General features: G+C 44.9%; 1 protein-coding gene across 1 annotated transcript in view; it reads right to left on the bottom strand.

Annotated features, from left to right (window-relative positions):
* Window positions 1–427: 427 nt before the first annotated feature.
* Window positions 428–22,655, bottom strand: part of LOC138361415 (trichohyalin-like) — a 50,863-nt gene continuing 28,635 nt past the window's right edge. The window contains exon 2 of the mRNA XM_069320750.1: window positions 428–1,509. Within this exon, the coding sequence (XP_069176851.1) occupies window positions 428–1,509 (1,082 nt within the window). The remainder of the gene's footprint in view (window positions 1,510–22,655) is intronic.

The raw sequence follows: 22,655 nt of genomic DNA, 5'->3' as shown, positions 1-22,655 counted from the left end.
CACGACATACGTGAGGGGCAGTGATTGGGTCGTATGATTGGGTTGGGATTGGGCCGTACGATTGGGTTGGGATTGGGTTGGGTCAAGATCCTGGTGATCTTGCTCCCACTTGACTCCACACGGGCGGTGGGGACTCTTGTGCTCGTAACTCCTCTGCTCGTAACTCCTCTGCTCGTAACTCCTCTGCTCGTAACTCCTCTGCTCGTAACTCTTCTGCCCGTAACTCTTCTGCTCGTAACTCTTCTGCTCGTAACTCTTCTGCTCGTAACTCTTCTGCTCGTAACTCTTCTGCTCGTAACTCTTGTGCTCGTAACTCTTGTGCTCGTAACTCTTCTGTCCGTAACTCTTCTGCTCGTAACTCCTCTGCTCGTAACTCCTCTGCTCGTAACTCCTCTGCTCGTAACTCCTCTGCTCGTAACTCTTGTGCTCATAACTCTTCTGTCCGTAACTCTTCTGCTCGTAACTCTTGTGCTCGTAACTCTTCTGTCCGTAACTCTTCTGCTCGTAACTCTTGTGCTCGTAACTCTTGTGCTCGTAACTCTTGTGCTCGTAACTCTTGTGCTCGTAACTCTTGTGCTCGTAACTCTTGTGCTCGTAACTCTTGTGCTCGTAACTCTTCAGCTCGTAACTCTTCTGCTCGTAACTCTTGTGCTCGTAACTCTTCTGTCCGTAACTCTTCTGCTCGTAACTCCTCTGCTCGTAACTCTTGTGCTTGTAACTCTTCTGTCCGTAACTCTTCTGCTCGTAACTCCTCTGCTCGTAACTCCTCTGCTCGTAACTCCTCTGCTCGTAACTCTTCTGCTCGTAACTCTTCTGCTCGTAACTCTTGTGCTCGTAACTCTTCTGTCCGTAACTCCTCTGCTCGTAACTCTTCTGCTCGTAACTCTTGTGCTCGTAACTCCTCTGCTCGTAACTCTTGTACTCGTAACTCTTGTGCTCGTAACTCTTCTGCTCGTAACTCTTGTGCTCGTAACTCTTGTGCTCGTAACTCTTCAGCTCGTAACTCTTGTGCTCGTAACTCTTGTGCTCGTAACTCTTGTGCTCGTAACTCTTGTGCTCGTAACTCTTTTGCTCGTAACTCTTGTGCTCGTAACTCTTCTGCTCGTAACTCTTCTGCTCGTAACTCTTGTGCTCGTAACTCTTGTGCTCGTAACTCTTCTGCTCGTAACTCTTCTGCTCGTAACTCTTGTGCTCGTAACTCTTCTGCTCGTAACTCTTCTGCTCGTAACTCTTGTGCTCGTAACTCTTGTGCTCGTAACTCTTGTGCTCGTAACTCTTGTGCTCGTAACTCTTCTGCTCGTAACTCTTCTGCTCGTAACTCTTGTGCTCGTAACTCTTGTGCTCGTAACTCTTCTGCTCGTAACTCTTGTGCTCGTAACTCTTCTGCTCGTAACTCTTCTGCTCGTAACTCTTGTGCTCGTAACTCTTGTGCTCGTAACTCTTGTGCTCGTAACTCTTCTGCTCGTAACTCTTCTGCTCGTAACCTCTGTGCTGGTGACGAGCACGTGACTGATGGTCCGTCACGAGGAACTCTTCAAAATGCGATGAGTAACACCTCGTGGGTCCCGGTCTTGGTCTTAATGTTGACGCATGCGCTGAGTCTTCCTCCTCCTTCTCCTCCTTCAGCACCTTGCTGCTCCTTCAGCATCTTCCTCCTCCTTCAGCACCTTCCTCCTCCTTCAGCACCTTCCTCCTCCTTCAGCACCTTCCTCCTCCTTCAGCACCTTCCTCCTCCTTCAGCACCTTCCTCCTCCTTCAGCACCTTCCTCCTCCTTCAGCATCTTCCTCCTCCTTCAGCACCTTCCTCCTCCTTCAGCACCTTCCTCCTCCTTCAGCACCTTCCTCCTCCTTCAGCACCTTCCTCCTCTTTCAGCACTTTCCTCCTCCTTCAGCACCTTCCTCCTCCTCCAGTACCTTCCTCCTCCTTCAGGACCTTCCTCCTCCTTTAGGACCTTCCTCCTCCTCCAGCACCTTCCTCCTCCTTCAGCACCTTCCTCCTCCTTCAGCATCTTCCTCCTCCTTCAGCACCTTCCTCCTCCTCCAGCACCTTTCTCCTCCTTCAGCACCTTCCTCCTCCTTCAGCACCTTCCTCCTCCTTCAGCACCTTCCTCCTCCTTCAGGACCTTCCTCCTCCTTCAGGACCTTCCTCCTCCTCCAGCACCTTCCTCCTCCTCCAGCACCTTCCTCCTCCTTCAGCACCTTCCTCCTCCTTCAGCACCTTCCTCCTCCTTCAGGACCTTCCTCCTCCTTCAGGACCTTCGTCCTCCTTCAGGACCTTCCTCCTCCTTCAGGACCTTCCTCCTCCTTCAGCACCTTCCTCCTCCTTCAGCATCTTCCTCCTCCTTCAGCACCTTCCTCCTCCTTCAGGACCTTCCTCCTCCTCCAGCACCTTCCTCCTCGAAGTCTTTGCTCTGATTTCTGATTGGGTCTCGCGGCTCCTAACTTTACCCCACAATCTTGTTACGTAAACAGCGACTCCTTCCGTCTCTCAGAGGTGCAGTCTGCTGTCTCCTTGTCGGTGATGAGTTCCTCCTTGATGAGTGGAGGGGAGGTGGTCTCCTGTACATCTGGCGATGATTTCGGGGCTCAACGTCCCCGCGGCCCGGTCCTCGACCAGGTCTAACTTGGAACCTATATAAGGCGCTTCAGCTGGTGGTTTTAGACCTATTGCTTCATTAGCTGTGCAGTTTGTGCTTTCAAAGTATTTGATGATTGATTTACTTTATTTTCGTATGTTCTGGTTGGGTTATTTTTTTCTGCCAGGTTATCTTGAGATCTCTTATCTTGAGGTTATCTTGAGATGATTTCGGGGCTTAGTGTCCTCGCGGCCCGGTCCTCGACCAGGCCTCCACCCCCCAGGAAGCAGCCCGTGACAGTTGACTAATTCCCAGGTACCTATTTACTGCTAGGTAACAGGGGCATCAGGGTGAAAGAAACTCTGTCCATTGTTTCTCGCCGGCGCCCGGGATCGAACCCGGGACCACAGGATCACGCGTCGAGTGTTCTGTCCGCTCAGCCACCGGCTCCCATAGTGAAACTTGTTCTTTGTCATTAACTTGCATCTTGTTTGTTATTTTCCTGGTGTAGGGAGCCGGTCGGCCGAGCGGACAGCACGCTGGACTTGTGATCCTGTGGTCTCGGGTTCGTTCCCAGGGGCTGGCGAGAAACAATGGGCAGAGTTTCTTTCACTCTAATGCCCCTGTTACCTAGCAGTAAAATAGGTACCTGGGTGTTAGTCAGCTGTCACGGGCTGCTTCCTGGGGGGGTGGAGGCCTGGTCGAGGACCGGGCCGCGGGGACATTAAAGCCCCGAAATCATCTCAAGATAACCTCAAGATTCCTTATTTGTCAGAGAAATTAACAGTTTGCCTTCTTGCAATGCTGGTTACAGTTACCAGTGTGTCATGAGAGCTTTCGCATATCTATTCACTTCCTTTGTTCCCCTGACACTGGTTTCAAATCCCTTATCCTCTCACTACTACTATCTCGTCACACGCTACGGCTTCACACACGTGGGGGTCCAGGGTTCGAGACCCATACAGGCCAGGTGAATGAACTATCTTGTCATGGTGTCGTTATGCGTCCCTTAACAGCCTGGGAGAACCATTTTCTCAAACTCCAGTCGTCTCTGATCTTTGCTCTACTAATTGACAGTAGAACCAGACAAGAACATGACTAAAATAAACGGGTTAACTATTATTGTAAGAGAAACGGCAGCTTCTATTACAATAAATTAGTTGTAACAATCTCGCTACTAATATTAGATCATAACAGTTATTCATAGATCCACATGGAGAGCTAAACTATCGGAAATGACAACATGAAACTTTCTAAGCCAACATGTAAGGCACTCAATAAGAAGGTGAAACAACGATGAACCAGCAAAGGTTTGGCCTTATATTCTCTTAGAACGAGTCAGACATAGGGTAAGACAGTTTACAAGCATCCTGTAGGATTAAGCGATCACTGTTTGCTAACATCCGAATATCTGGAAAAAGTAGGAATAACGCTTTCGGGAAAGGGACCAGAAAGCAAAAGGCTGTCATACCGAAGAGAAAACTACAAAGAAATGCAAGAATTCCTAATCTGATTATCAAGCGAACCAGTGGCCAGATTCACGTAGCAGTTACGCAAGCACTTACGAACCTATACATCTTTTCTCAATCTTTGGCGGCTTTGTTTACAATTATTAAAGAGTTAATGAGCTCCGAAGCACCAGGAGACTGTTTATAACAATAACAGCAGTTGATTGGGAAGTTTTCATGCTTGTAAACTGTTTAATAAATGTAACCAAAGCCGTCAAAGATTGAGGAAAGATGTACACGTTCGCAAGTGCTTGCGTAACTGCTTTCGTAAATCTGGCCCCAGAACTCAGAGGAAAGACTGCATTAAGGCATGATGAACTACATTACACTTATGTGCTAGGATGCAGTAGATAAGGTTGTCCCTGTTCAAAGGGAGAAAAATGAAAGACACCGAAGAATAGTGGTTCAATCATGGATATATGAAGGCATGCAAATAAGTAATGGGACTTGTATGAATTATAGGGATAAAAGAACTCCAAAGAAAGGACTTCGGAGGAAAGTGCTTCAGGGCCATGAATGAGTACCTCAGAGTGAGAAGAGAACTGGAGAGACAGTCTGAAAACAATATTGTAAATAAAGTGAAGTTCCAACCTAGGCTGTTTTACTGCCTCATCAAGAGGATATCTTCTTGAGGTTATCTTGAGATGATTTCGGGTCTTAGTGTCCCCGCGGTCCGGTCCTCGACCAGGCCTCTACCCCCAGGAAGCAGCCCGTACAAGCTGCCTAACTCCCAGGTACCTATTTACTGCTAAATAGGTACCTGGGAGATAACCTAAATAGATACCTGGTACCTAAATAAGATAATAAAAGTGAAGTAACAGTTCATGAAACTGAAGAGAGGATCGAACATGCTCACAGGAAGGTGTGAGCAATGTAACAAGAGGTTCCAGGAGGCCTTCACAGTAGAGCGAAGGCTGACAGTATCAATTCAAGCAACACTGGAGAACTTCAAGATTACTGAAGATGAGATAAGGAGACATCTGCTGGAACTAAACGCGACATAAGCTATTGTACCAGACAGAATCTCACCACTAATATGGAAGAACTTATAGATAATAAGTGACAGGAACACTGAACTACAGGTCAATATCCTTAACTAAGGTAATGGAGAAGATCGGGGGGAAGACGTTATTAACCCATCTGGAGAGAATTGTCTTAGTAACACATCACCACCGAGGATTCAGTGAGAGTAATAGGGTGAGCAGACTGCATAGTTTAGGATCGTCAGAAAGTCTTTGACACAGTACCCCATAAGAGGCTGGTGTATCAGTATGTTCTTTGTCTATTCACTTTCCATTTCTCAGACATATATAAAGAGAAAAAGGCATTGACAGATAAAGATAGAGGGACAGTGTAAAGCAAAGAGAAGAATAGAAGCCAATAGATAGATAGACAAACAGAGAGAAACATAGAGACAAAGACTCGGGGACTACTTGTGTAAAGGAGGAAATATAGATGTTTATCTCTCAGAATGTTCGGTAATATGTTTATTGTTTGTGATGTGTGTCTATGTATGTATTAACACGATGTACTGAACGGGGTGAGAATAGCTTGAGCTACCTCATCCCTTTGTGTATATTTTACCTCGATAAACTTATTTCAATTTCAATTTCAAAGACTCAGGGACAGACAGACGGAGACAAAGAGAGATAAACAGAGACCGATAGACACACAGATAAACGTATAGAGATACACAAGAGAGAGAGAGAGAGAGAGAGAGAGAGAGAGAGAGAGAGAGAGAGAGTGAGTGAGTGTGTGTGTGAGTCTTGTTTGAGAATAAAAAAACGAAGTTATTGGACATAAAGTCAATAACTGAAAGCTTTGATTTAATTGAAGTATGAGCAATGACTCGGTGTATGTGTGTGCATTATTTCCCACTGGCTTTCAGCCATTATCAGAATGTATAGCCTATCGTTAGCTAAGCAAAGTTGACACCGGTCGACTCTGGCTTCCACAAATGGACTAGACAGTAATGAATCCTTCGTAAGGGGAAAAAAATATAGGAAAAAAAAAACTCGTCAGTTTGCTGAGTGGATATAATTAATGAGGAAGAGAGTCTTCTGTAATGAGGAAGAGAGTCTTCTGTAATGAGGAAGAGAGTTATCTGTAATGAGGAAGAGAGAGTCTCGACTCATGGCGTCCGCTCGCCGACACTCGAGAAATTTATTCTTTGACAAATGTTCCTTCTCTTTTTGGCATTATTTGTGGCCGGAGTGCAGGTGGGAACAAGTCCGGGGTAAGGGATCACTACGGAGTGAACATGTCTCCTGTGGTGTTCCGTTACTTCCTCCTTTTCTTGCTTCGTCCCTATACCTAGCCTCTGGGCTTAGACTGGTAGGGACGGAAGTTGACGCTGGTAGGGACAGAACCTGGCCCTGGTAGGGACGGAAGTTGACGCTGGTAGGGACAGAACCTGGCCCTGGTAGGGACAGAACCTGGCCCTGGTAGGGACGGAAGTTGACGCTGGTAGGGACAGAACCTGGCCCTGGTAGGGACAGAACCTGCCGCTGGTAGGGACAGAACCTGCCGCTGGTAGGGACAGAACCTGCCGCTGGTAGGGACAGAACCTGACGCTGGTAGGGACAGAACCTGACGCTGGTAGGGACAGAATCTGGCCCTGGTAGGGACAGAACCTGGCGCTGGTAGGGACAGAACCTGGCCCTGGTAGGGACAGAACCTGGCCCTGGTAGGGACAGAACCTGGCGCTGGTAGGGACAGAACCTGGCCCTGGTAGGGACAGAACCTGACGCTGGCAGGGACAGAACCTGACGCTGGTAGGGACAGAACCTGACGCTGGTAGGGATAGAACCTGACGCTGGTAGGGATAGAACCTGACGCTGGTAGGGACAGAACCTGACGCTGGTAGGGACAGAACCTGGCCCTGGTAGGGACAGAACCTGGTGCTGGCAGGGACAGAACCTGACGCTGGTAGGGACAGAACCTGGCCCTGGTAGGGACAGAACCTGGCCCTGGTAGGGACAGAACCTGACGCTGGTAGGGACAGAACCTGACGCTGGTAGGGACAGAACCTGACGCTGGTAGGGACAGAACTTGACGCTGGTAGGGACAGAACCTGACGCTGGTAGGGACAGAACCTGACGCTGGTAGGGACAGAACCTGACGCTGGCAGGGATAGAACCTGGCCCTGGTAGGGATAGAACCTGGTTAAAACTGTCAGCATAACTCTTCATATTCAGGGGACGGGGATAGGAGGAGGAGTGACCTACTCCCCACCATTCTACCATCCCTCACCGCCCCTCAGTCTCCACTTCCCCTGTCCCCTCACTATCCCCCCCTTCCTCTCCGGCGTCTATCCCCACCCCTCCCTCTCCCTCCCATCCCTTCCCTCCCAGCCTACCCCTTACACAGTATGAAATTTCAATTAACCAAGTCAAACATGAGTCTTGCGGTCCAATTCAAGGCGACGAGGAGAAAGAGAGAGAGGGAGGGAGCAGAGGAGTCAGACTAAGTTGAAGTAAACGCGGATTGATCGAGGAACAAAGTTGAGAAGTTGATGGATTGGCCGAGGCAGGCGGATTGCAGAGGGAGTTTGAGGTTAAATAAAGACGGTGGAAGATGATAGTGGGAGTGTATGTTGTCTGCTCGTTAGCGGGTTTTGTTGGTGTTGCGGACTGGTGGTTTGAGTTGGTGAAGATGGTTCGCTGCTGCTGTTGTTGGAGATGATGTTGGTGTTGTGGTTGTTCACTGTTGCTGTTGTTGTTATTAGTGATGGTGAGAGTCCCTTTGGTGTTGATGGTGGTGTTGAAGAGCCTTGCATAATGCTCGTTTAATTAAGGTCGTGGCAAGAGGAGAGAGGAGAGCATGATACAAGCGGAGTGCCAGAAAGTCTGATAACTCTTAGAGAGATGGGAGAATGTCTCAAGAAAACTACACAAGAGAGTATAGTCTTTATAACTGCCAAATGAAAATCATCTAAGAGATGAGTTATAACGTCCCTGAGATATTAAGGCTCGACAAGCAATTATTGTAGACAAAGAGAAGTTGAAGAGTTTGAAAGAAATACAGAGGACAGAACAGGGGTGAACCATAATATATATATATATATATATATATATATATATATATATATATATATATATATATATATATATATATATATATATATATATATATATATATAAACAATTAATTCATGAAAACTTGGCTTATTAGGCAAATCGGGCCTTGCATAGTAGGCTGAGAAGTGCGTTCTGGCTACTAGGTACGACATATATATATATATATATATATATATATATATATATATATATATATATATATATATATATATATATATATATATATATATGTCGTACCTAGTAGCCAGAACGCTTTTCTCAGCCTACTATGCAAGGCCCGATTTGCCTAATAAGCCAAGTTTTCATGAATTAATAGTTTTTCGACTACCTAACCTACCTAACCTAACCTAACCTAACTTTTTCGGCAACCTAACCAAGCCTAACCTATAAAGATAGGTTAGGTTAGGTTAGGTAGGGTTGGTTAGGTTCGGTCATATATCTACGTTAATTTTAACTCCAATAAAAAAAAATTGACCTCATACATAATGAAATGGGTAGCTTTATCATTTCATCAGAAAAAAATTAGAGAAAATATATTAATTCAGGAAAACTTGGCTTATTAGGCAAATCGGGCCTTGAATAGTAGGCCAAAAAGTGAGTTCTGGCTACTAGGTACGACATATATATATATATATATATATATATATATATATATATATATATATATATATATATATATATATATATATATATATATATATATGTCGTACCTAGTAGCCAGAACGCACTCCTCAGCCAACTATGCAAGACCCGATTTGCCTAGTAAGCCAAGTTTTCATGAATTATTATATTTTCTATAATTTTGTTCTTATGAAATGATAAAACTACCCATTTCATTATGTATGAGGTCAATTTTTTTTTATTGGAGTTAAAATTAACGTAGATATATGACCGAACCTAACCTACCCTACCTAACCTAACCTAACCTATCTTTATAGGTTAGGCTTGGTTAGGTTGCCGAAAAAGTTAGGTTAGGTTAGGTTAGGTAGGTTAGGTAGTCGAAAAACTATTAATTCATGAAAACTTGGCTTATTAGGCAAATCGGGCCTTGCATAGTAGGCTGAGAAAAGCGTTCTGGCTACTAGGTACGACATATATATATATATATATATATATATATATATATATATATATATATATATATATATATATATATATATATATATATATATATATATATATTATACACATAATTGTTGAATATGCCCGAAAGGATAAGATTAATGATTCTAACACGAATCTTCTCAATATTTCTTACGTTTTTCTTCACTGTCGAGGGTAATTGAAAAATTAGCTCTCCAAAGTTCATTTTCACATTTTTATTTATAGTCTGACGCCTAGAAGCTTTTCGCAAAAGAATTCTCACATTTTCGAGAACAAATTTTTATGTACTCTGTTTCATGCTTGTATTTGTTTTGGGTGAGGTGATAGAACACAAACCAATGGGTAATCATTAGGAAAAAATAATTTTACATAGAACACGAATTATTGCGTATTTTCTCTTCTTGCTTCTGCGTTGGTTCGGGGTCTTGAAGTGGATAGAATGTAATTATGTGTTAATTGGCTGTAGATTGCTGGTGTTGATATTTTGATGTGTAGTGCCTCGCTGATGTCGAGTCTTCTGCTGTCGCTGTATCTATCGATAATTTCTGTGTTGCTTGTTAAGATTTCTCTGGTGATGGTCTGGTTGTGTGAGGAGATTATATGCTCCTTGATGGAGCCCTGTTGTTTGTGCATTGTTAATCGCCTGGAAAGAGACGTTGTTGTCTTGCCTATATACTGAGATCTTTGGGGCTGACAGTCCCCAAGTGGGCATGTGAAGGCATAGACGACGTTGGTTTCTTTCAAGACGTTCTGTTTGGTGTCTGGAGAGTTCTTCATGAGTAGGTTGGCCGTTTTCTTGCTTTTGTAGTAAATTGTCAATTGTATCTTCTGATTTGTGTCTGTGGGGATAACGTTCCTATTAATAATATCTTTCAGGACACTTTCCTCCGTTTTATGAGCCGTTGAAAAGAAGTTCCTGTAAAATAGTCTAATAGTGGGTACAAGTGTTGTGTTGGTTGACTCTTCACAAGTTGCATGACGTTTCACCTTTCTTTTCACCATGCAACCTCTGAAGATATTAAAAGGGGGGGGGGCAGCTGCAGCATTGTCTCTGAGCATTCTGCATCAACATCCGACACCAAGATAATGTTATTAAAGCAAGTCTAAAACCAACGCACTAAAACAGGAGCGAAAAAGAAACGAGGGGGGGGGGGGAAACCCCCACCTCCATTTAAAAGTTTGACCCAAATATCACAGTAACAAAGTTATCGCGATTAACCGAACTCAATTACGGGCTCACCATAGTCCGTGCTACATGGACATTTCGTTCTGAGTAGTTAAATCTAAAACAGCAACAACAGCATTGTCTTGATTCGTTGTTTTAGTTTTGAACTCCTCACTAAAATGGAAGAACTACTCGAAATTTAGAATTTTTTTTTTTTTTTTTTTTTGAGATATATACAAGAGTTGTTACATTCTTGTACAGCCACTAGTACGCGTAGCGTTTCGGGCAAGTCCTTAATCCTATGGTCCCTGGAATACGATCCCCTGCCGCGAAGAATCGTTTTTTCATCCAAGTACACATTTTACTGTTGCGTTAAACAGAGGCTACAGTTAAGGATTTGCGCCCAGTAAATCCTCCCCGGCCAGGATACGAACCCATGACAAAGCGCTCGCGGAACGCCAGGCGAGTGTCTTACCACTGCACCACGGAGACAGGTGAAGAAATGTAGAGTATTGAGCCACTGAACTACAGACAGATATCACTAGCATATATATATCCTCGAGGGTATTAATGAGATTGATTAAAAGAACATACAATTATTCTGTCGAATCATCTTGAGGTTATCTTGAGATGATTTCGGGGCTTTAGTGTCTCCGCGGCCCGGTCCTCGACCAGGCCTCCACCCCCAGGAAGCAGCCCGTGACAGCTAACACCCAGGTACCTATTTTACTGCTAGGTAACAGGGGCATAGGGTGAAAGAAACTCTGCCCATTATTTCTCGCCGGCGCCTGGGATCGAACCCAGGACCACAGGATCACAAGTCCAGCGTGCTGTCCGCTCGACCGACCGGCTCCCCTAAGGCCCATCTAAGGCCCTAAGACCCATCTTGTTCCATACATGTTAACGATCTAACAGAAGAAGTAAACTTATTCTTGAAGAAATGATTTTCAGGCAATGGGGGCGACTTGAACCTGCGTTCTGCTGATCCCCAAACACCTGCCTTTTTTTTTTTTTGTCCTACCGGCCATGAAAGGACAAAAAAAATCATTGGTATTTCATGTCATTGAACTTATCACAAAGAAATCACATTATCATCAATGTTTGCTGACGATGATAAACTAGTGAACTAGAAATGTCCACAGAAGGTCTCAGAAATGGCTACTAGACTTTAACCCTGACTAATACAAGGATATGAGGGTAGGAATTAAATCAAGAAGACCTCACATACCGTACAAGATGAAGGATAGGCCACTTCTAACCACTGAAAGAGATAGAGACTTGGGAATGGACATAACAGGATATCTAACACCAGAGGCACATATCAGCAGGATAACGAGGGGGAAACATATGCCACATTGGATAACATCTCGTTATCCTTCAGGAACGTGGACAAAGTTTACTTCCTGAGCTGAGGGGACTGAGCTATGAAGAAAGATTGAGGTAACTAAACGTTCCCACACTGTTGGAAAGGAGGGATAGGGCTGACATGATGACGACGTACAAGATACTAAGGGGAGGGGATTGACGAAGTATATATAAATATATATATATATATATATATATATATATATATATATATATATATATATATATATATATATATATATATATATATATACATATATAGAAGCAATGTTCAGATTAAGGAACAGTAGAGAGAAAGGACATAATTGGATTAGATGCGATAGGACTGACATGATGACGGGCCCGGCTTTGGAGGCGGAACCAAGGAGCCAGAGCTCAACCTCCGCAAGCACAACTAGGTGAGTACACACACACACACACACACACACACACACACACACACACACACACACACGCACACACACGCACACACACACACACACGCACGCAGGCACACGCAGAGCTGTGTGACCAAAGAGCCAAACCTCAACCCCCCGCAAGCACAAATAGGTGAGTACGCACGCACTCAGGCAAACGCACGCACACGCACGCACGTCAGCTCTCTCCCTCTCCATGTCTATGTCTGGCCTGCCCATGAAGGCTGCTCATGCAATAGTTAACAGCATAACACAACAACGTTGTCTCGTGGTTAGCCGGAGCGCCACACACTCTGTCTTTAATCTTAACAAATATGACCTCGTTAGCGGACCCTGGCACATCCCCCCCCCACCCCCCCACAGCATCCCTCTTCATCACCGCCACGTAATATCTGCTCTGATTTGTTGGGGGCTCTCTCTCTGCTGGGACACTGTGACGGTGTATTGACCAGCGCTTCCCCTCGCTCCTCTTGTGGAAGGTTTCCTGTTTACCATTATCTTGATGACGGACACAAGTCGTACGACTTGAATTGTGGACAAGATATGAGCAGTAAGATGCTACGAGGTCATTAGCGTCATTAAGAAGACTGTCTCCACCAATTACAGGTCACTAAAGGTGAAACTGTTTCGCAATTGATGACCAGACCACACAGTAGAAGGTGAAGGGATGACGACGACGTTTCGGTCCGTCCTGGACCATTCTCAAGTCGAACTCACGCGACTTGAGTCGACTTTGAGAATGGTCCAAGACGGACCGAAACGTCGTCGTCGTCGTCCCTTCACCTTCTAGTGTGTGGTCTGGTCAACTTACTTTAGCCACGTTATTGTGACTCGTCGCCTGTTTCCCAATGCCCAGTAATGTTGACCAGACCACACACTAGAAATTGAAGGGACGACGACGTTTCGGTCCGTCCTGGACCATTCTCAAGTCGTCATTCACAATCGACTTGAGAATGGTCCAGGACGGACCGAAACGTCGTCGTCGTCCCTTCAATTTCTAGTGTGTGGTCTGGTCAACATACTTCAGCCACGTTATTGTGACTCCTCGCCTCCAGTAATGTTGTTGGTCGTTCAGGTGGAATTGCATTATGTGGAGGGAAGAACAAGACGCAGCAAGTTTGGAGTGTAACAGTGCAACTAATCAGGCCTTTGAGAGGGATGGAATGACTATACACGTTGTAATTTGACAGTAATGTTAAAGATTGCAGTGTAAACACTCGGATCATTAATCGTCTGGAGAGTGGATGGTGTTCTGGAGTTGTTGGGCCACTCCCCCCTGTGTAATCCCAGTAAGCCACTCCCCCCTGTGTAATCCCAGTAAGCCACTCCCCCCTGTGTAATCCCAGTAAGCCACTCCCCCCTGTGTAATCCCAGTAAGCCACTCCCCCCTGTGTAATCCCAGTAAGCCACTCCCCCTTGTGTAATCCTAGTACACATGTAAGCCACTACTCCAGTGTAATCCTAATACACAATCCCAATTCTCTGTCTACCGTAAACTCATGCATAGTGGCATGTACTTTCACTTCTTTTCCTACCATTCTCCTTCTGTTAAGAAGGAGAATGGTTAAGTCCTCGTCTCTCTCTTCCTCCGCGCTCTACGCATCAGCGACCCTCAGTTTCTTGATTCTGAAATCGCCTTTATCTACAAATCATTCTCTCGCCTTGGTTACCCTTTGCATTTCATCAACTGTGCCTACTCTCAAGCTAAACGAAATATCTTTCATCCTAAACCTGCTTCCAACACTAGTAGTATTGTACTATGCCTTCCCTTCATATCTGAACTCAAAATTTTTACTAATACCTTTCGTCCTCTTGACATAAAACTCGCCTTTCGGCAAACTAACACACTTCGTTGGAATCTGGTTCACACTGCTCCTCCTGCTGCTAATGCTGCTGGTGTCTACTTTATTTCCTGTTCGTCTTGTCCTCTCCAATACTTTGGCGAAACTGGCCGTACACTGAATGACAGACTTAAGGAACACAAGAGAAGTGTTAAATCTGCAGACACTAACAATGCTCTCTTCTGTCATGTGAGGGATTCTAATCATCCCATTGATTGGTCTTCCTCCAAAATAATCTTTCCTGCCTCTACTCTACACAGACGCCGTCTTGTTGAATCGGCTCTAATACACAATGTACCCAACTTGAACTTGAGTCCTGGCTTTGTTGCTGTGGACTCTTCCCTTTCACAGTATATACTCAAATGCTCTTAACTTTCTAACAAACGTGATTAAATATAAGCTCCTATGAGCTAATATAAGCTTTGGGAGCCGGTGGCTGAGCGGACAGAACACTGGAAGCGTGTTCCTGTGGTCCCGGGTTCGATCCCAGGCGACGGCGAGAAACAATGGGCAGAATTTATTTCACCCTGATGCCCCTGTTACCTAGCAGTAAATAGGTACCTGGGAGTTAGTCAGCTGTTACGGGCTGCTTCCTAGGGGTGGAGGCCTGGTCGAGGACCGGGCCGCGGGGACACTAAGCCCCGAAATCATCTCAAAATACCATTTATCTTTCTTCCTTTCTCTTTCCTTCTTTCTTTTTCTTTCCCGTGTTTTCTCTTACGATCCCTTTCTTATTCCTGTAATTAGCACCTTTATTACACTTTACCTTTCGTATCTTTTCCTTGCTTTTTCTTCCTTTAAGATTTTCTTCTCCTCGCCTCTCTCTTGCCTATATATTGCCTTCGCCTCCTACGGGCTCGCCATAGCCCGTGCTACATGGAACTTTTGTTCCCAGTAGCTGAATCTTAAACAACAACAACGTCCCTCATCACAATCGACTTGAGAATGGTCCAGGACGGACCGAAACGTCGTCGTCCCTTCACTTTCTAGTGTGTGGTCTGGTCAACATATTTCAGCCACGTTATTGTGACTCCTCGTCTGCATACACATGTAAGCCACTCCCCCCTGTGTAACCCCAGTACACATGTAAGCCACTCCCCCATGTGTAATCCCAGTACACATGTAAGCCACTCCCCCCTATGTAATCCCAGTACACATGTAAGCCTCTCCCCCCCTGTGTAATCCCAGTACACATGTAAGCCACTCCCCCTGTGTAATCCCAGTACACAGTAAGCCACTCCCCCCTGTGTAACCCCAGTACACAGTAAGCCACTCCCCCCTATGTAATCCCAGTACACATGTAAGCCTCTCCCCCCCCTGTGTAATCGCAGTACACATGTAAGCCACTCCCCCTGTGTAATCCCAGTACACATGTAAGCCACTCCCCCTGTGTAACCCCAGTACACATGCAAGCCACTCCCCCACTGTGTAACCCCAATACACATGTAAGCCTCTCCCCCCTGTGTAACCCCAGTACACATGTAAGCCTCTCCCCCCTGTGTAATCCCAGTACACATGTAAGCCACTCCCCCACTGTGTAACCCCAGTACACAGTAAGCCACTCCCCCATGTGTAACCCCAGTACACATGTAAGCCACTCCCCCCTGTGTAATCCCAGTACACATGTAAGCCACTCCCCCTGTGTAACCCCAGTACACATGTAAGCCACTCCCCCCCCTGTGTAATCCCAGTACACATGTAAGCCACTCCCCCCTGTGTAATCCCAGTACACATGTAAGCCACTCCCCCTGTGTAATCCCAGTACACATGTAAGCCACTCCCCCCTGTGTAATCCCAGTACACATGTAAGCCACTCCCCCCCTGTGTAACCCCCAGTACACAGTAAGCCACTCCCCCCTGTGTAATCCCAGTACACATGTAAGCCACTCCCCCATGTGTAACCCCTGTACACATGTAAGCCTCTCCCCCACTGTGTAACCCCAGTACACAGTAAGCCACTCCCCCCTGTGTAACCCCAGTACACATGTAAGCCACTCTCCCCCTGTGTAACCCCAGTACACAGTAAGCCACTCCCCCCCTGTGTAACCCCAGTACACAGTAAGCCACTCCCCCCCTGTGTAATCCCAGTACACAGTAAGCCACTCCCCCCTTGTGTAATCCCAGTACACAGTAAGCCACTCCCCCCCTGTGTAACCCCAGTACACAGTAAGCCACTCCCCCCCTGTGTAATCCCAGTACACATGTAAGCCTCTCCCCCCTGTGTAACCCCAGTACACATGTAAGCCACTCCCCCACTGTGTAACCCCAGTACACAGTAAGCCACTCTCCCCCCTGTGTAATCCCAGTACACATGTAAGCCTCTCCCCCCTGTGTAACCCCAGTACACATGTAAGCCACTTCCCAACTGTGTAACCCCAGTACACAGTAAGCCACTCTCCCCCCTGTGTAACCCCAGTACACATGTAAGCCACTCCCCCCCTGTGTAACCCCAGTACACATGTAAGCCACTCCCCCCCTGTGTAACCCCAGTACACATGTAAGCCACTCCCCCCCCTGTGTAATCCCAGTACACATGTAAGCCATCCCCCACTGTGTAATCCCAGTACACATGTAAGCCACTCCCCCACTGTGTAATCCCAGTACACATGTAAGTCACTCCCCCCTGTGTAATCCCAGTACACATGTAAGCCACTCCCCCCCCTGTGTAACCCCAGTACACATGTAAGCCACTCCCCCCTGTGTAACCCCAGTACACATGTAAGCCATCCCCCACTGTGTAATCCCAGTACACATGTAAGCCACTCCCCCACTGTGTAATCCCAGTACACATGTAAGCCACTCCCCCCCTGTGTAACCCCAGTACACATGTAAGCCACTCCCCCCCTGTGTAACCCCAGTACACAGTAAGCCACTCCCCCCCTGTGTAATCCCAGTACACAGTAAGCCACTCCCCCCCTGTGTAATCCCAGTACACAGTAAGCCACTCCCCCCCCTGTGTAACCCCAGTACACAGTAAGCCACTCCCCCCCTGTGTAATCCCAGTACACATGTAAGCCTCTCCCCCCTGTGTAACCCCAGTACACATGTAAGCCACTCCCCCACTGTGTAACCCCAGTACACAGTAAGCCACTCTCCCCCCTGTGTAATCCCAGTACACATGTAAGCCACTTCCCAACTGTGTAACCCCAGTACACAGTAAGCCACTCTCCCCCCTGTGTAACCCCAGTACACATGTAAGCCACTTCCCAACTGTGTAACCCCAGTACACAGTAAGCCACTCTCCCCCCTGTGTAACCCCAGTACACATGTAAGCCACTCCCCCCCTGTGTAACCCCAGTACACATGTGAGCCACTCCCCCCCTGTGTAACCCCAGTACACATGTAAGCCACTCCCCCATGTGTAATCGTATTACATATTTATACAACAGAACGTCTAAAAGGGTTAAAATCGAATTATCTGGTGTACGCGCAGGCGGACTGCTAGTGTAAATATTTATATATGAACTTTAGCAAAAATCCCCGAGCAAATGCAACTAGAGCCGTGAAAAGTTTGCCAGTCAGTACTACACACCTTTTGAACACCAACGTCAGCCCAATTTTCAATAAAGTCAGTCCAATTTTCAACACCAACGTCAGCCCAATTTTCAACACCAAAGTCAGCCCAATTTTCAACACCAACGTCAGCCCAATTTTCAACACCAAAGTCAGCCCAATTTTCAACACCAACGTCAGCCCAATTTTCAACACCAAAGTCAGCCCAATTTTCAACACCAACGTCAGCCCAATTTTCAACACCAACGTCAGCCCAATTTTCAACAAAGTCAGCCCAATTTTTGTTTGGTGGCAACACATTGAAATGTGGCGTTGCCAACCGGGGGTCGCTGTGTTATCAGGGATATCGTGTGAGAGATTGAAGGTGGGGGGGGGGGGTCTGGACGAGGGGGGGGACGGCGACCCCTTGCCCCCCCCCCCCCCATCAGGTGCAAGTTACAGGGAGGGTGGTAGTGCGCATCTATCAGTCTCAGGAGACTATGGAGTTGCGGTCTGGAGTGGCCTCTCCAGGGCGCAAAGCCAGGGTAGGTTGAAACGGGGGTGAAGCTGTTACCCATGCAGCGGGTAGCCCCCCTCAAAAAACCAGAGCTAGGATTCGTGAAGTATTTACACTTACAAACGAAACCTGTACATCTTTCCTCGATCATGGCGACTTTGTTTACATTTATTAAATAGTTAACGAGATTGGAAGCCTCACAACTCAAGGGGAATTATTGTTATAAACAATTTATGGGCCTGACAGCCGAGTGGACAGCGTTCAATATTCGTAGTCCTAAGGTTCCGGGTTCGATCCCCGACGGAGGCGGAAACAAATGGGCAGAGTTTCTTTCACCCTGATGCGCCTGATCACCTAGCAGTAAATAGGTACCTGGGAGTTAGACAGGTGCTACGGACTGCTTCCTGGTTGGGGGGGGGTTGTAACAAAAAGGAGGCCTGGTTGAGGACCGGGCCGCGGGGACGCTAAGCCCCGAAATCATCTCAAAATAACCTCAAGAAGATATAAATTCCCCGAAGCGGTTTGATCAGTTACAATATACATTCTTGTATTTCCATTGTATTTCCTTGTATTTTCTTTGTATTTTCGAAATATATCGAAATTTGTATTTTCTTTATTTATTTATTTATTTATTTATATACAAGAAGGTACATTGGGTTTGTGAGAATACATAGCATAGTATTTACAATCTTGTAAAGCCACTAGTACGCGCAGCGTTTCGGGCAGGTCCTTAATCTAACAGATAATTTTAAGTAGGTAAATTCTAGCAGAATTAATAAAATGATAACAAATACATTGCAAGAAAAACAATGAGATGAGAGAGATTAGTAAGTATATTAAAGCACATTGGTATATTAAAGCTCTGATTGATTGCATTGACAGCTTGATTGGTAATTTAAACAAGATTAATAGACACCATACAGCAGATTGACAGCACATATAAGAAGACAGCAATGATCACAATGGTAAAGATGTTCGGATTGGGTACATAAAGATTGGGAGATTGGGTAGCAATAGATACAGTGCAATTTTAAAGCAAAAGGTAAAAAACTATGAAGATGAAATTAGATACTTTTTAGTATTATTTTTGAATGATGCAAAAGTTGGACAGCTTTTCAATTCATTAGGGAGTGAGTTCCATAGACTGGGTCCCTTTATTTGCATAGAGTGTTTACACAGATTAAGTTTGACTCTGGAGATATCAATGAGATATTTATTTCTGGTGTGGTGATAATGGGTCCTATTACATCTGTCCAGGGAGAGTTTCAGAGCAGGATTTGCATTTAAGAACAGGGTTTTGTAAATGTAGTTGACACGAGAATTTGTGGAGTGAGATTATGTTTAGCATGTTAAAGGAGTTAAACAAGGGGGCTGAGTGTTGTCTGAAAGCAGAATTTGTTATTATTCTGATAGCAGATTTTTGCTGGGTGATGATGGATTTGAGATGGTTTGCAGTGGTTGAACCCCATGCACAGATACCATAATTAAGATAGGGATAGATTAGCGCATAATATAGAGAGATGAGAGCTGAGTTAGGTACATAATATCTGATTTTGGAGAGTATACCAACTGTTTTAGAGACTTTCTTAGTTATGTGTTGTATGTGGGTATTGAAGTTGAGTCTCTTGTCTAGGAATAGGCCAAGAAACTTTCCATTATTTTTATTGCTAATGTTTACATTGTCCATCGTTTTATTTTCTTTGCATTCCGATGTATTTCGTTAGTATTTTTAGATAAATAGTATATAATTCAAATTCTGCTGTATTTCCTTTGTATTCAGTTTTATTTTCTTCGTAATACTTTGTTTTCTGTTGAATATAATGAAACACGAATATATTTGCTAATCAAAGCTTTTGGAACATATGTTTTTATAAGGAACATATAAGCGCCTTTTAATGCATATATCTTTAATGATATAAGAATATCTATAAGAACGGTTTACGCCTCACAATGAGCCTCTGCCTCAGGTAAACTTTGTCTCAGGGAAACTTATCAGGTTTACACAGAGATTAACACAGATTAACTAAACACAGATTAGTTTACTGCATAACACACTTCCAACATAGAGTTTAAGGCATTCAGAGGCTAGATAAATGCCCAATTGTTGACCAGACCACACACTAGAAATTGAAGGGACGACATTGTCGTCCCTTCAATTTCTAGTGTGTGGTCTGGTCAACATACTTCAGCTACGTTATTGTGACTCATCGCCTGCAAATGCCCAATTGTTAAGTTTGCGTTGAGCTTGACCAGTCATTCAATCTTCACATTCTTGAAACATGAATTTGAGGATCAATTAGCCAAACGAAGCTTCACAAATATTACAGACTATGACTTTGGACTATCTAATGCAGTTATTCAAAACGCCCATTTAAATGTACACTTTAGATTTAGAACAATTAGGAAATGACCGAAGACCTTGGGCCAGATTCACTAAAGCACTTACGCAAACACTTACGAACCTGTACATCTTTTCTCAATCTTTGGCGGCTTTGTTTACAATTATTAAACAGTTAATGAGCTCCGAAGCACCAGGAGGCTGTTTATAACAATAACAACAGTTGATTGGGAAGTTTTCATGCTTGTAAACTGTTTAATAAATGTAACCAAAGCCGTCAAAGATTGAGGAAAGATGTACACGTTCGTAAGTGCTTTCGTGAATCTGGCCCTTGAAAGCTGCAGTATTTAAAGTCATGACAACTTTTGTAGTAATAGACACTAAATCAGCCCAGGAATCGAACCCAGGAATTGAATTTGATGGAGTCATTGACCCAATTCTCCTTGGCTATAGACACATCTGACAAGGGAACTATCATGGGTAAGCCCCAAGCCATTACTACTATGAGAATAAGGATAAGAATTTTGGACCGGAGAAAGAAATTAGTGTGTCAAGTTACTGTGGGTGCGTCACTACCAGAAAGTTCAGTCTGCAAACTCTGTGACAAACCGTAAAAACGTTCACTTGAACGCTATTAAACACTTGAACGCATTACTGAAAGTGAACCTGCTATAGGTGGTAGATCCCCTGGCCTACTATATAATCGGATATGAAAGTAAATAAATCTGATATATTGGAAAACTTCACAAGAATTTGTGATAAATAGGCTTGTCTATACAAGTATTTTTAACGGGATTTCTTATGAACCAATCCTCCGTGAGCAGCATCCTCACTATCCTTGTGAGGACACTGCCTATCCTGCCCCTGAAGTTGCCTATCCTGCCTTCTCCTATCCTTCCCTCTCCTGCACCTTGTCCCACCACTCAGCAACCCGCCTGGTGGTCGTCGAGGACAAGGGGCCTTGAGTAATTATATCACTTGATACTCCTGTGTGATTTAACAGCCCGGAGCTGCTTGTACCGCTCGCCTGTTACCAGCATAATATATTTAGGGCATAAAGGATGTTGCAGTATCCTCTATACGCTCATATAGAGGCTATAGCCACATTTATATATCTTATCTTGAGGTTATCTTGAGATGATTTCGGAGCTTTAGTGTCCCCGCGGCTCGGTCCTCGACCAGGCCTCCACCCCCAGAAAGCAGCCCGTGACAGCTGACTAACACCCAGGTACCTACTGACTGCTAGGTAACAGGGGCATAGGATGAAAGAAACTCTGCCCATTGTTTCTCGCCGGCGCCCGGGATCGAACTCAGGACCACAGGATCACAAGTCCAGGGTGCTGTCCGCTCGGCCGACCGGCTCCTATAGCCACACCTCTACACCTATTCCCTATAGCCACAGCTATACAAATTTATATAAATCATCTTGGAATCAGTTTGGTCAACCGCGGCCAACGTCTCGGCCAACCACGTGGCCGAGAGTGGTCAAGGCCGTGAACTTATGACCAACCAGTAAGTGTACTTTCGTCCTGAAATTTTGTCCACGGGCCAGATTCACGAAGCAGTTACGCAAGCACTGGGGCCAGATTCACGAAGCAGTTACGCAAGCACTGGGGCCAGATTCACGAAGCAGTTACGCAAGCACTGGGGCCAGATTCACGAAGCAGTTACGCAAGCACTTACGAACGTGTACATCTTTCCTCAATCTTTGACGGCTTTGGTTACATTTATTAAACAGTTTACAAGCATGAAAACTTCCAAATCAACTGTTGTTATTGTTATAAACAGCCTCCTGGTGCTTCGGAGCTCATTAACTGTTTAATAATTGTAAACAAAGCCGCCAAAGATTGAGAAAAGATGGACATGTTCGTAAGTGTTTGCGTAACTGCTTCGTGAATTACTGTACTACTGTGTACTTCGTGTACTTCGTATTTCGTGTACTACTGTACAAAACGAAACACTTGGAGGCTGCAATACATAGTTAAAACAGTTATCATCAGTATATAACAAGCTATCCTATGTATTACAATACATAATATTTATGAGCACATCCAATGGATTACAAAACATTATGTATTTTAATCCAGACTATGTATTACAGCGTATTTATTAATTACAATTACTATGGATTGTAATTAATAAATATTATAATATAATATTAATTAATATCAAACTTTCATGTTATTCCTGAACAGTTAACCGCAGTTAATGTTAATATTATACAATTTAAATAATCTATTTGGGACTAAAATTC

This window comes from Procambarus clarkii, chromosome 8, assembly GCF_040958095.1.
Source record: "Procambarus clarkii isolate CNS0578487 chromosome 8, FALCON_Pclarkii_2.0, whole genome shotgun sequence".
In the NCBI taxonomy this organism is placed as follows: domain Eukaryota; kingdom Metazoa; phylum Arthropoda; class Malacostraca; order Decapoda; family Cambaridae; genus Procambarus; species Procambarus clarkii.
The sequence above is the reverse complement of the archived record's forward strand: the minus strand, read 5'-3'. Positions and strand labels throughout refer to the sequence as shown.